At 24.0% G+C, this 15323-nt stretch overlaps 1 protein-coding gene across 1 annotated transcript in view; it reads right to left on the reverse strand.

Moving 5' to 3' along the window:
• Window positions 1-12808, reverse strand: part of LOC145829124 (mRNA-capping enzyme-like) — a 40476-nt gene extending 27668 nt beyond the window's left edge. The window contains exons 1-13 of the mRNA XM_082936855.1: window positions 12750-12808; window positions 11177-11239; window positions 9822-9986; window positions 8421-8584; window positions 7932-7981; window positions 7670-7785; window positions 6532-6700; window positions 5317-5463; window positions 4660-4838; window positions 4154-4217; window positions 3102-3272; window positions 2593-2716; window positions 1891-1971 (exon numbers count right to left, since the gene is read on the reverse strand). Coding sequence (XP_082792981.1) covers window positions 1891-1971; window positions 2593-2716; window positions 3102-3272; window positions 4154-4217; window positions 4660-4838; window positions 5317-5463; window positions 6532-6700; window positions 7670-7785; window positions 7932-7981; window positions 8421-8584; window positions 9822-9986; window positions 11177-11239; window positions 12750-12808 — 1552 coding nt within the window. The remainder of the gene's footprint in view (window positions 1-1890; window positions 1972-2592; window positions 2717-3101; window positions 3273-4153; window positions 4218-4659; window positions 4839-5316; window positions 5464-6531; window positions 6701-7669; window positions 7786-7931; window positions 7982-8420; window positions 8585-9821; window positions 9987-11176; window positions 11240-12749) is intronic.
• Between the last annotated feature and the right edge of the window lie 2515 nt (window positions 12809-15323).

A 15323-nucleotide genomic window follows, 5' to 3' on the forward strand; every position in this document is an offset into this window, starting at 1 on the left:
TTGATACTGGGTGTAAGTTATCTTAGATACCTAAATAATATCATAAAATCAAAAATAACAAAAACTTTTAATGTTATAAAATTAATCTAAAAGTTTAATGTATTTAATACTTTAACTTAAGCTTTCAAAAATATTCAAAGTTACCAAAAATTAGCTGAGTTTTTCAAAAACTTTAAGCTGGGATTTATAATCCTACTACTACGATTTATTTGTTGAAAATTTTAAATTCTTTCAAAAACGTTAATATTAGCTGTCATAGCTACATCTAATTTAAAATAATGTATACTGTTATAATAAAGTGTTATCTACAATTTATTTTTTATCTAAGTTTCTTGTTAATTCCTATAAACTAAATATTAAAAACGTTAATAGTATCTAGCAGTTTTTACAAGTTTTGTTTATATTTCAGCAAATTTCCTACGTTTTAACAAAAATAGCCAGCTTAAGTATAGATAAATAGTTGGTTTAATTTCATTAAAATAAGACAGAATATAAATTAGTCTAACTAACAAAACAATTAATAAGTTCATAAAGCAGTGGTCGGCCGGCTTTTATTGGTTGCGGGCTGCAATTTATTTTTAATTTTATTTTTACTCTTTGTAACAACTCAACAATGTTTGGTTTCCGCTTTGCTAAAAATTGTACCTATGACCATTATTTTGTTCTTTGTGAGAAATTTCAGAGTGTCTAAGTGTTTCAAAACCCCTCGGACAAAAATTGCATATTAGCGGGCCATATCCAAAATACAAATAATAGAAAAAATTATTACTTAAATTATTTAAATAGTTAGTTTGCAGGCAACAGTTATTTAAATTGAATAGTTGAAAGTAATTGAATTAATCTAAACAGATCATATTTTTTCATTAATTTTTGATTGCAATTTTTCTTGATTTTTACTAGCGTGTCTAAAAAATAAAGATTTCCGGCCAAAAGTTCTCTAAAGTCATTTAAATTTGGTGTAAATTTTTTTTTTTTATGAGTTAGTTTCTTCTTTAACAAATTAATGCATTTTCTTAATTTTAAGATTAAAAGTTACCAATTAAAACTAAAAAATAGCAAAAAATACTTAAACATAATTTTAAAAAACTTTAACACACATAGTACAAAAATGTCACAGAATCCTAATAATCTAACAAAAACACATGTATTTCAATATAGAGGGTTTGTACAATAACTTTATACTTTGCAAAACACCACTTTAGGATATAACAACATAAATTCGCATTAATTTTATACGAGTTCTTATTCTTGTTATACTTATAAGACATTTCTTGTTTCTTTAAGTTGTACAGGATAAATAAAAGTTTTTCGCCGGTCTTTGAAAACAAACGATTCGTGTAAATTACCAGCTTCAGAAAATAAGCTAACATATACATACTTCAAAAAACAAAAGCATATAAACAAAATTATCAAAAACAGTCGTAGAAATATAAAAAAACTATGTATTTATGATAGAGTTTTCAAAATTAAATTTATACAAAATACAACTAGTAAAACTAGAATCCATACAGTAAAAACAAAATCAAAATTCAAACATATTTTATTTAAAAGAATCAAAGCTTACTTGTGAAAATACGAGAAATTTACAAACAGCAAATAATCACACAGCAATCTAAAAAAAAATTTATGAAAAAAAATACAGCAACTTTTATAACACTTTCAAGTTCTTGACATCTTACTTTTTTTAGTTGGGGGTATCATGAGTTTTTCTTGTTGTGACTTTCTTTTTTGTTCTAAAATTAGTTTTTAAAAATAAGCTAATCGTACAAAGAAACTCATAAAACTTTGAATTTATAATAATCAAAAGTATTATAGATATTTATACACATTTCTGATTTATAAAGTTTTATGTTTACTTAGTTAAAATATACTTATAGGTAGTGCAAATACCTCTACTCCAAAAACTTTTTTCAAATATTTGTTGTAAAAGCATTTCTTTAGTGACTGGATTTCTTATACTTTCCATTATACCTAATAATATTACAAGTTAGGATTAGTTTGATTTAAATTCTATTATTTTTATTATATCATCGTAACTTATAAAACTTAAAAGTTGTTAAAAAATTGATATTTTGAAAGTGCAGTTTTATTTTTATTTTTATCGTTGGTTTATTTTAGTTTGATTTATCGAGTTTTATTAGTACAAAAAAGTTCTACAGTATAAGCATTTAGTTAGTTTTTGCATTCGATCATTACGTCATTACATATTTTAAAACTTTAATTTATTCTTATTTCAATTTCAATTCAGCTTAATTTGGTAAGATATTTTAGATAAGACTTACTACGAAAGACCTCAAATAAATTTTAATAAAAAATGAAGTGTCTTTTGTTATATATCTTAAATAAATTATGCACCGGAAAAAACTGTTTAAATTTACAATTATTAGAACCTCTCGCTAAAAACTACAGACTGCACAAAACTACAGACTTGCACAAAAGTTTCTAGAGTTTCAAGGTATAACAAAAAATGCTATAAAAACATTATTAATCTCAGTTTAATCATTACCAGTTTGGTTGCTTGTTTATTTTAAGGTGCATAATTATAACAAACTTAATTAACTATTGTTTACATTAAAAAAGTAATAAACAAACTCTTTGCTGTATTTAAAGAGTTAGGGTAACTCTTGTCGGTTCTTTCACGCATGAACGCCCATCCGTTACGGTCCAATGCGCACTCAATTATTTTTCCATCGTACTGACGCATTTTCTTTGTGCACTGTTATATTTTAAGTTATGTTTACATTTTTTTTTTAAAGGATAAAACGACTAGCGTATTATCTCATATATAAAATTGCTAGTTAGTATAAAATTGCTAGTTTAAAACGATTCTAAGCAGTAATTTTTATTGCCATATTACTTCCTATAAAATAAAGCTTTATATAAAACAAACAACTAAAATTTTATCAATAACTTGTTTTAAAACCTTTGAAAACTTAAAAATAAAAATTTGAAATTTTCAAATGCTACTAACAGTCTTATTATTAACATGTTGTAGCTTTTCTGATGTCTATATATAATTAAGCTAAGATAGTGAACTGTTTCGTTAAGTTGTTAAGTTTATTTTTAGATTTTATTTTTAGCAGATTATTAAAAACATTTACCTTTTTTAACACACCGAATGGAAACTGATAATGACTGACATAAAGATTTCCTTGCAGTGTAGGTACTAGTCCAATTCGGGATTGCATTCCTATTTGCAGACGGAAATCGATGCTATTCATACTCACAGGTTTCCATTTCAGTATGTCATCACATCTACCAGACTTGTAAAACTGCAAAAAAAAATAATATTTCATGTCATGTTCAAAATTATATTTTATCATAGTTTACTCTAAAAACAGTTTTTAGGAAAAATAATTTATCAATTTAGTAAAACAAAGTTAGTATATTTTTTGTTTATTATTTTAGTTAAAAACTCTATAAATTGCTCTAATTCATAAAACTTTTAAAACAAAAAAATGGTAATACTTATCAAAGATTTGTTTCAGTACTGACTTTTATTAGAAAAATTAAACATCAATTACTCTTTTCAAAAGTTCAAAAAGTTATTTAAAGGTTTTTATTTGCTCTTCATTACAGATGAACTATCTTCAGCTTTTTTGTAACATGCTGCTATCACTGACATCGAAACGCTGAGATGTAAGACCTACGTAGTCATTTCCGCAATGACAATTAAAAACTAATATTACGTTGCATTAATTAATTTGTGGGTAGGATTAAGATTTGAAACAATTCCGTTAAGCGGGTGTTTAGTTTGTGCTGATACTTCGAAAAGACTATACATGTTGTGAATCTTAACGCTTCTTTGTCAGACGAAGGCAGCATGTAACAAACAATCTAAAAGAGTTCATTTTTGGTAGCGTTTCATAATTATATAATATAATTTTATGTAGAGAAATTTAAAAGAAGAGCATTGTTAAAAAAAAACCAAAAACTTTGCCTCAATTTCCAAAACATTTGTTCCAAAAAATTCTAGAATCAACATAAAATAATACGGAAAATAAATAATCTTTACGCTTGTACATTATAATTCTGAAACAGACTGACTTTTAACAAATTTTATTGACTGTTAGAAAAATGTCATATTCTTTAAATTTACAGGATAACGCCACAAGAATACTATAATTTTCAACAACCATACTATTCAACTTACATCCTGAGGTCCAGAAGGTTGAAATATAAGCCCATCGATTTCATGAGGAAGTCCTTTACAGAAACTTGAGCTGTAAAATTATAAAAAATAAATATAATAATAATGACATGTTATTGAACTTGATAAATATATATAAATAATGTAAACAAACCTACTCATTCTGTAAAACCTTTGTGAAATATATTAATTTTGTAAACTTATTTTGATATTTTTTCTTCTTACCAAAATAATACATGTAGAGTTTAATATATATTAAAACTAAAAAAAAAGAGCTTAAAAGAGTAAAAACATTCAAAAAATACTTTTTTATAAACAGTTTTAAGAAGCTTTATCGCTTGTAATAATTAGAAGAAAAATAGTATTTAATTTTTTTCACTTCTATCGAGAGCAAAGGGGGATTACTTTGCTAAAATTAAACTACAAGCCATAAACATTGAAAATGATATATTATTTGTTTATCAGAGAAATAATAAACATTTGTTTACTAAAGTACAAAGACAACTTACTTTTTATCTAACAGTACTTTTACTGTACTAAGCTGCCAAAAGTCCTTTTTTCTCACACTAAACGGTTCTGAAGTTTTATCAAGTTTACCTTCATTGAACTTTTTGTTTCTAGGACCAATCAACTCTTTATCTATACACAAGACTCTTCTGTCAAACGGACACTGTCCGACATCTTGACCCTTAAATAGACAGCTGTTAGACAAACTACTCAAATAAAACTAATTATTTCTTAAAATCTTAGTTTTACCATAATTTTAAACTACCCTTTATTTTATTTGTTACACAAAACGATGTTTAAAAGACTTGCTGACTTGTTAAAGTATCAAAATATACAAACCATGCTACATATCATAACTAAAATAATGTCTTTAGATTTTGAATCTGAGAAAAAAAAAATTCAAGAATTTATTGCTCTTAAAAATAAAGATAAAGAATTACTAGATTTTTCGTTTTAAACTAAGTATCATCAATAAAAATTAAACTTTAGAATAATGTAGTTCAGCAATAATATAAAAGACTTGGTTAAATTTTAATAATAATAAAACTATAATAATATTTCTACTAAACTTAGTAGTAATTTTTAATTATCATAATTTTTTTTATTCCATTATTAGCGTAACAAAGATTAATATATTTGAAAGTTTTCTGAAAGTAAACCTGAAACTTGATGATATCATATATCAGGAAACGAGGAATTTTAACTCCTTTATGTTCATCTATAACAAGTTCTCCATCAACAAGCGTTTGTTCCAGAAAACTATTCATACCTTCAGACTTTCGATTAAAAAAATTCAAGTTACTCACCTGCAATTTTTAGATTTATTAATACTTATTTGATTATTACTACTTTGAAATTGCAAATAAAGCTTATACCTGTTATTACTTTTAGCAATCAAATGAAACATTAGTTTTTGTAAAAAAAATCAATTGATCTTTACGTTAACATACTTTTATTACATAAACTTTTTAGTCTAGTTGAAACTCTAAAGTTAAACTTTATAAAAACAAAGTTAACTATTTCAACTGATAAATGTTTTATTAAAAAAAAATTCAATCTTGATTAAGAAATTGGTCAAACACTTTTTTGACAACAAACAGTTAGAATGATAAAAAAACGAGTGTTTAATTTTCTAAACACAAAAACTACTTATCTGTATCATTGCAAAAAGTTTATCAGTACTTTTAGGTGTTTTTCACCATCAAATTAAGAAAACATCAGCGAAAGTCTACAGGGGTAAGCCTTGACTTTTTAATAACGTGAGACTATCTTTAAGTAACATAAAGGTAAAAAGAGACGGTAAAAGTACAAAGTTGACGTCACTGATCATACTAGCAAAAAGTAAATTTGTGGTAAAACATGATAAACCGTTTGTTGATGGCAACTGCAGGTTTTTCTGTAAAAACAGACTAACGAGTTTTAACGAGAACTAAACTCGGGTTTTTGCTTTACCGAAAGCTTGTTGCTGAGTACCGAAGTAGTATGATAAAACGTTTATATTAACGATCAGAAATTCTACATAACTTAAAATTAAGATGGATGGTAAATATTTTGAGTATTTTATGTCTAGAATCGAATCGCTTTTAAACAGTTTGACAAAAAAATGTTTGTTAAAAAAATGTAAATAACTCTCTTAATTCTATAAAAGAGGGTTTCCAAATGATTTTGACAAATATTCTCAAGAGTTTTAAAAAAATTTCCAGGTTTTTATAATTACACGCTTTAAGGTAAAAAAAGTATTTAAAAAGTATAATGACAATAAAATATAATTCAATGCTTCTTTGAAGATTTATTTTTCACATATTTATTTGTTCACTATAAAAGTACTAATTTAGTTATCCCTATGTTTCAAAATGAATAAAAAAGCATCTTACTTTGAAAACCGCGTTATCGCGATCTAGCATGTAAACTTTGTCTTTCTCCTGTATGAGCATGAGAAAACGTGTCCCATCCGCTTTCCAACTGACCATGTAAGGTTTGTTTGAAAGAAATTCCAAGTTTTTTCTTGTCATAGAAACCGATTGCGCTCCTCGAAATCCTTTTCTGTCAGAAGCATAGTTTTATAGCTTTTTATTTCACTTGTAGTAGTTTGAAGTACAACAAGACAAAAAAATTTATTAAAACTTATATTCTTTCAGTTATAAATGACATTTTAAGTTTATCGTACACAGGGTTAGCGTACAATTTTTTTTTTAGGTTTTTTACAAGTAGAAAATTAATATAGAATATTGTATATCGTTGTTAAATATACTAAAAATATACTTTAATGCTACTTTTAAAAAATACAATAAAATAACCTTAAGTGTTTCAAATTCTTAATAGTATCTAAAAAAAATCGTTTAAATAAAAATTTTATGAGAAAATGTTTATAAGATAAAAAACTTTTCGTATCATATCTAAGTTTTATCATTTTACATGTAAAAATTTTAAGAAGAAAAACGAAATTTAGTACTCATGATTTAAGCCCAAAAAAAAATCACAATAAAAAATTATAAATACAATTTTTAATTATCAAAATAAAAAGTAATTAAGTTAATAGTTTGTTCTTTTTGATTTAATTACGATTATAAGTTTTATGGAAGCGCGATGATTTTATTTTGGACAATCCAAATTTCAACTATTCAAAACATAGTAATTCTGATGCGAATTATATTTTTAAATAAATAAAAATTTACGATTTCCATCATAATATTTAAATCTAAATGAACTTTTTTTTCATGATGAAAAAGATGTTTAAAAACTACCGAAAAACTATAACTGTTATGATTTTATTATTTAATGGCAATTTTTTACCATTATAAATTCATTATTTACTGGATGCAATTTTTTCAAGTTTTAAATAATTTATATATAAGGTCTCTTGATGGTTTTAACAACGATTAGTGTTATCAGAATTTGAGTTATCAGATAACTTGTTATTTATTTCACTGAAATAATTGTTAGTACACAAACCAAAATTTAAACATTATTGTATAAAATGTTACAGTACAGCTATAATACATTTCAACTAACTTTCCGCTCTTTAACATTTTTTTCACAGTATTTTGAACTTCAAAAACTATATCACAATTCGTAACTTGATCCACTTCGGAAATATGAACACCATCAACGAACGATTTCTTAACTATCTGTATTTCATATAGTAAGCAATATTACTAGTAAAGTTTTTTAGCAATTTTGTTAATTAAGCTAGTAAAAATATCTGGATATAAACTAGTTATGTGTTTTTCTTGAAAAAAAAAAACAAATTTAAATACTGTAACCTTAAACTTACTTTAAATTTTCGATTTTTTGATTGCATACCATGATCATCGTGTTCTTCTTCTGAATATAAAACGCATATGAATTTATAAAATGTTTTTTTTAGAAAAAGTTTTACAGCAAAAATTAGAAGCTATATACAATAACTACCTTGCAAAATCAATAAATAGTTTTTATTATATACTTCATACTTAATATTTTGACAAGTATTTTTCAAACAATAGTGAAATAAAACTTTATATTTACTTTAACGTTTGAATATAGACAGTAATCGCTATAAGTCCTTTGTAAATTTATATAATAATCAGTTTTATACAAGTTATTTGTAATAACATAAAAAAAAAAGCTTGAAAACAATATATAATTTAATAATCAGAGTAGTCGTCTAATTAAGTCTTACTCATATTGATTTGTAATTTTTATATTATTTGTACAATCATCAAAATAAATAGATAAATACTATTTCAAACTGTAATTAAAATTATTAAAAAGTTTTACGAACCTTCATCTTCATCGTCACGCTCTGTCTGCCACGCGGGTAACTGCGGGGGATTCGGCAAAATGTCTTCACCCGGACAGTACTTTCCGTACAGCTCAGTTATGTAATCTTCCTTATATATTCCTGGTTTCCTCGCCATACAAAACTCTTGAAATGCTGCATCCAGACTATATAAAACAAATTGTCAAGATGTGTAGCAATTTAACACTCCGTTTTATAAAGTTGAAATTGAATAAAATATTTTTTTACTGATGAGCGTATATACCACGCCTCGGACTTATAGTTTTTAATACACGGAGTTGTGATGCGTTTGATTATCGAAGTAGGCGAAAGCACATGAATTATTAAAACAAGTTATATTGTTCGGTTAGTATTATAAATATATATTTTTAATAAACATTATAATGTTACGTGCCTAATGTATAAAACTCTCTATACAGTAAAACAAACTAAAGTATTGTTTTTTACAAAAGGATCTTTTTTTTTTGAAATTAATTCTCATGTTTTACATAACTAGTCTTAGTCACTTGTTAGTTTTTGACCCTTTTTTGAAACTTGTAATAAATTTTGAGATATAATCGATGAAAGTTAGCATGTCCAATAGGTTTTCTATGTTAGGTAGAAACTAAAATGGCAAAAGTAGACTGTTTTACTTTTGATCTATCTCATCTTAGAGTTTTTGAGCAAGTTTTTTAACTCTTAAGGTAGTTTTTAATTAAAAAATAAAAACCTAGCATATAAAAGGTTTTTTAGTTTTTGTAAAAAAATACTTTTAAAATAAACTGACTTTTTAATAATTCTGGTCATAATTATTTTATAATAAAGTTTAATCGAAAATTTCCCCTTTTAAAAGTTGCTTGTAATATTAAAAACTACATATCTTTGAAATAAATAAGTAGATAATATTATAGGGAATTATTTAAAATTTTTAGAAAGTTGGTTTTGAAAATTGTTGATTTTGTAAGATTGTATTGGATTTTTTTACAAAATTTGTTAGGTCTGAAAACTTTAACAATTTTTTTAATCTGTCACAGATATCTTGTAGTATATACTCTAAGCTTTAAAAGAAAGGCCCATGTTAATATTTGTAATTAAACTTAAATTCTTAATTTTAGTAAGCTTAAAGATCAAAAAATATAGATTATTTTCATCAAAATAAAACATTAATTCGTGTATTGGAGATAAATTTATCAATTACTATTTAAAAGGGGTAAATTTGGTGTTAACATCCGAAAAGGGGTAAAAAATGAAAAAATGGTGAGAAACGCTTATCTCACTTCTTTCGTTTTTATCAATTTTTTCATCCAAATCAATTTAAAATTTAGTGCATACCTTACGGGATTATTGATGGCTGTACGTGTTTCTTTATAAAATTTAGTAAAAAGCTGAGGCATTATAAACTACCTCCAATAAAGTCTTTCCACCAAATAGGATATAATAAGAAATCCTGTTCTGTTGAAGCCATGGGTACAATGCACTCCTATTATTTTGTCTGGATTATTTCTTCTATAAGTATCCACAACTTGGTTAAATAGTTGCACTGTGTTAGCATCTGGACATTCACCATATCTGAAATTTGAAAAAAAATAACAACATCTTAAAATTACTTTAGCTTTTTTACAAACAATTTAAGCTTTTATGCAAAAGAAAATTTATAAGTACTAATTAACGTCGTGAGTTATTCTATCAGTAGTCTAAGTTTAATTAGAATTTTCGTTAAGCAGATAGAAGTACTTAATAACAACATTAACCTGACTCTTTACTTAAATATTTTTAAAACTAACGATAATCAAACAAAATAAATTTAGTTCAAGAAAGACAACTTTTGTTTTTCTAAATTCTAACAGTTTGTCCGTATAGTTAATAGTTTAATTCTAATATAATTTTAAGGGCATGGTCGAAGGATAAATATTTTCTTTACAGCTTATTCTTATTTTGTAGGGTTGTAACTAAGTTAAAGGTTACACAGGGGATTTTGAAAAAACAACATATTTTTTGAGATACAGCTAATTATAGTCGGAGAGTAAAATAAGTTATTTATGGAGGCAAAAACTAAACGTATTAAGCGAAGAGATAGTCAGTAAAGTTATATCTCCTCCTTCGTTTTTTAAGAAAAATACCTCAAAAATGAAGGGAAAAAATATATAAAAAATAAAAGTTTGCTTTTTAAATCTATTAAAAGTTATACTTTTGGTTTTTAAATTTTATGACAAAAAAAACTTTTTATTTTTAGTACATACTATTATTTAGTTTAATAAAATATCTTTAAGGTATAGCTTTCAATATTTTTTTTTGTTAACTGGAGTTTGTAGCTTAGTTGAAATTTTACAAATAAGAATAAATTGTAAAAAAAGTGATATACATCCGCCTTACTATTTAATTACACCCCCTTCCACATGCCCTTAAAGGCGTAAAACAAACTTTAAACATTTAAATCATCAACAACTATTAATAAATGTTTAGAAAAAACTTTACTTATATACGTTGTACGATTGTACTTTGTATGCTTTAATAATTAAAAGGTAATAAATTATATATAAACGAATACCCCACAAAAACGCAACAAATTCTTATTTTCTTTGTTATTGTTTACTAAAGTAAGTTTATTTTGTTTTTTAAAAATTAACATCTATGTTTGAAAATTGTTAATTAGCTAACAATCAGAATAATTTTTAACAGTAGTGCTTTTAAAATGTTAATTCATGCAATTAAACTTAACTCAAACAAATCGATAAAACTTAACTTAGGCTAACACTTACCCTTTGCAGGCAATTTTTTTATGGAGAATACCTTCTGATTGAAAACTATCAGGTGAATAGTATCTAAAAAGCAAAAAATATTTACAAAATACATTGTTACATAGAAAACTAATTTAAAATAAGTACATATGATGTTTGTTACTTAATATTTGTAATTATTTAAGTCAACAGGTGTATACAAAGATACTTTCTTCTTTTAATTAATATTTAAAGTGTACATACTAAATATTGAAGATATGTATCTAAAAAACTAAATAAACATTTTTTGTTTTTTAAACTACTTTATATTTGTATAAATATTATCATTTATGAATTATAGAACTTTTATTTTATTTCACGTATACTAGTAGATACTTATAAAGTAATTTAAAGGCTTAGGGACGTTTTTTTCAGTTAAATTTAGTTTTGTTTTACCTTAGCTGTGAAATATTTTTAAGCAAAAAAACATTTTCATTTAGAATTTTTTTTCCTTCATTGTTTAACCAATTTCCTTTTACAAAATGTTCTACTAATATTTCAATTAATTTAATACAGCATTTTGTTTAACAAAAAAACTTAATAAATACAATTTTTCTATATATTTATTTATTTTAGAATATGTATTTTATTTTTAAAACAAACATTCAAAATCTTTTAACTAAAGTATATTAGGAAAGTTTGATTCTCAAAAGTTTGAGGTCTTTAGCTGGAAAAATAAAAAAGAAGATATACTATTAGTAAAATTTTAAATTTAAAGAAAAACATTGATGAAAAATGATGAAAAATTCGTGGCTAAGCGTTTATTTTGGAAAATTACGTTTATTCTAAATGATCGTAAGCTAAATAAAAAATTTGTCTAACAAAACTTAAGCTTAGAAAATTAAACTTTGCTACTCACTAAACAGTGAGCTAAAATCATGTTTAGATGAAAATAAATTAAGTTTCGTTTAAAATAAAAACTTTAAAACATTTTTCGATGCTTATGGTACTCAACATTATAAATATACTCTCTTTTCAAACTTAAATCGCGAAATTTATATTTAGCTAAAAAATTATCAGACATTTAGTTCTCCAAAATTATATTAATATGTTAAATTTTAATAATAGGTTTATTTAAAGTCAAAAACTACCAATGTAAAACTCACTTTTTTTTCGAGTGTTAAGTAAATAATAATCATAAAGTTTTGGTAACACAAACAAAAAATTTCTAATGAAATTATTCGACGAAAATTTAAAATATTTGTATAAATAATAACAATAAATTTTCATAGTAAAAATATTTAGTTTTTTAAAACCATTAATAACTTATTAATCTTTTTTATGGTTTAATTCATTTATAAATTATAATAACTGCTATTTAGTTAATAACTGTTATAGCAATTAGTCGTATTATTTAAAAAACTTGATTAATTAGATAACTAAATCTTAAAAAGAAATTTTATTAGAAAAATTGTTACAAAATGTTATTTTATTTAAAATTTTATCGAAATATAATTAGTATTTATGTAATCCTTACATTTATAAATATTACTCCGTTTGTACAATTTATAAAAAATTTGTTTTGTAATAATTTACAAAAAATATATTTTATTACCTTTTTGAGTTGGTCACATCAATTACTAAGCCTAAATTGCAGATACTTCTAGACAGCATTTTAGGGTCAAACCTGTTATGTGTTAACATTAATTAAAAATAAATTTCTTTGAACTAATAAGTCCAAATACTTTTATCAAAGTTCCAGAAAGCATTTATTTTTAACGTTTTCTATCAATTTTTTAATGAGGATTTTGAACAGATTCAAGTTTTTGTCAAAAAAACAAACAAAAACAATCAAAGCTTATTACTTGTATTGATCTTCGACTTCAAATTTATCATCTAGAGGTGTTTTAAAGGGAAGAAAAATGTTTGATATTGGTTGTCCTTTTCTTGGGCAATGTAACCACCTTGGTGGTATTAAACTTTGTTCATTTTTTTTATAACTCATAGCTTTTACACAAGTTTATCTAAATAAAATAAAAGACATAATTTAAAGTGGTATAAATCGAATGTATATGGAGGCTTAATGACTTAAAGTAAAAACTTATTTGCTATACTATATAGTCAATGTAGTAAATTGCTTTAAATTTAACAATAAAATGTTTTAAACTAAAGTATCTTCAAGGAGACAAACTTTAAACTATAATATAAAAGTTGTATTTTTGTGGTATATTTTTCTTTCTAAAGATGAGTTTTTAAAACCACAAGTTTTTCAGTATTTTTTTTTTTGCATTTTTTTATTTATGATACCCTTCATTTGTTTGTTCAAAAACTTTTTAAGAATTACCTTTATAACTGATAACCTCTGATATCAATACATGAAACATTGAATTGTTTAAATTAAACTGTGATTATAAAAACTGATACCTTATAGTTTAAATAAAATTTACAGTTAACTTCCTCTTAATATTAACAAAAATATTTGGGTTTAAAAGACAAACTTATATTTGTTGAAATTAAATTTAAAATAATCTGATAGTACTTAAGAGTCAATGAGAAATAAAAAGAAATTAAGAAAAAAAAGTAGTTAAGAATAAAATAAAAAAAGATTTCATAAGTATGATATTGTTAATTTTTTTTTTTTGAAATAAAAACATTATGTTTTCACAATTTGGTAATTTCATTTCCATAGGTTAGGTATAACATGTTTTAAGAACAAACTATTTTTTTTTAAATTTAATCAACTAATCTTATTTTTACACTTAATAAAAACTATTTTTAGAAATTTTTGTGTGCAATTATTCATAAATTTACAGAACATAGAAATTAATTAAAATCATTTAATTTGATAAGGTTATTTGTAATAAACTTCTTATTTAAATTTCAGATTGCAATTTCTTACTTAAATATTTACTACTTGCTGTCAAAATCTGACAGAAAAATAGCTAGTTATGAATTTTAATGTGTCAGTTGAAATAAGTTTATTACAAATATATCCAAAAATAAGTTTACTCTTTTTTATGGTTGATTGATTTTATGATGAGAAAGTTTGCTTAGAAAAGCATAAATTTTATAATTTTGTGAATTTTAATTTATATTCTAATAAATAATTTAAATAGATTTTTTTGTTACAAGTTTATTTCAGTTTTAATTTTTTATTCATTACATCTCCCAGCTAAATAAAATATATAGAGTTTACAAATTACAAATGTTGATATTTAGTTAGAATAGAAATGACCGTTCTTTAGAATAAAAATAGTTTTAAATTAGCTTTTAAGATAAGGAAATAATTTGGTATTAAGGTTGACATTTAAAAAAACTCCTAAAAAACGCTTCAGCTAAATTCATGCTCGTAAGGTGGCGACCCTGAGTTTACTTAATAAATCACAAATATTGATGTTTAGTTATAACAGCTTGTGAAGACTACTTGGAACAACTTGATCAAAACCAGGTTATCGATTATAGTTTCTAAATAAATGTGTAACTCAATTATTTCGTATTGACTTAATTTTTTTAAATAAACATATTTAACTACAAGTTTTTTTTCACTAAAACTTTTTTTAATCCATTAAACCACTCACTAGTCACTACATATTTTCATTTTTGTTTGTTTGTTCATAGAGAATTTTTCGATACAAATCCATAACAAAATACTAACATTTATGCACTAGCTGCTACCAAGTTCCACAAATTTAATTAGTTTGTTGTTAAATCGTTTTAAAATCAAAATGCAATCAAAATGCATTTTTATATATTTATAAACTTATGCAATTTAAATATGTATGCAACATAGTTTTAGTTAAAATTTTGATACAAGAGGATTTAAGCTAAAACATCAGTTAGTAAAACAGATCTTTATCAATTAATAATTTTGTTTGAGCGTCCTAGAAGGATTTTTACCCAAGCTTGTTAGAACTAATAAATTAAAAGTGTGAGTTTAAGCTCGTAAGTTTCAAAAAGTCTTATTATCAAACATAAACAAGAAATTTTTTGTTTTATTTTGTTCAATATTTTAAAATCTTTCTTTTTATCAGATTTGATGGTCGAAGTAATTGATAAAGTATCAGAAAATAACAATAGTGAAACAATAAATTTTTATCATAAATTTCAGGGTTGTCAAAAAACATGTAATATATCAATCCAGGCTAAAAAAACCTGGAATTTTAGATTAGTTTTGAATTGACACAAAAAA

This window comes from Thalia democratica, chromosome 2 (assembly GCF_965202585.1).
Source record: "Thalia democratica chromosome 2, ktThaDemo2.hap1.1, whole genome shotgun sequence".
Lineage (NCBI taxonomy): Eukaryota > Metazoa > Chordata > Thaliacea > Salpida > Salpidae > Thalia > Thalia democratica.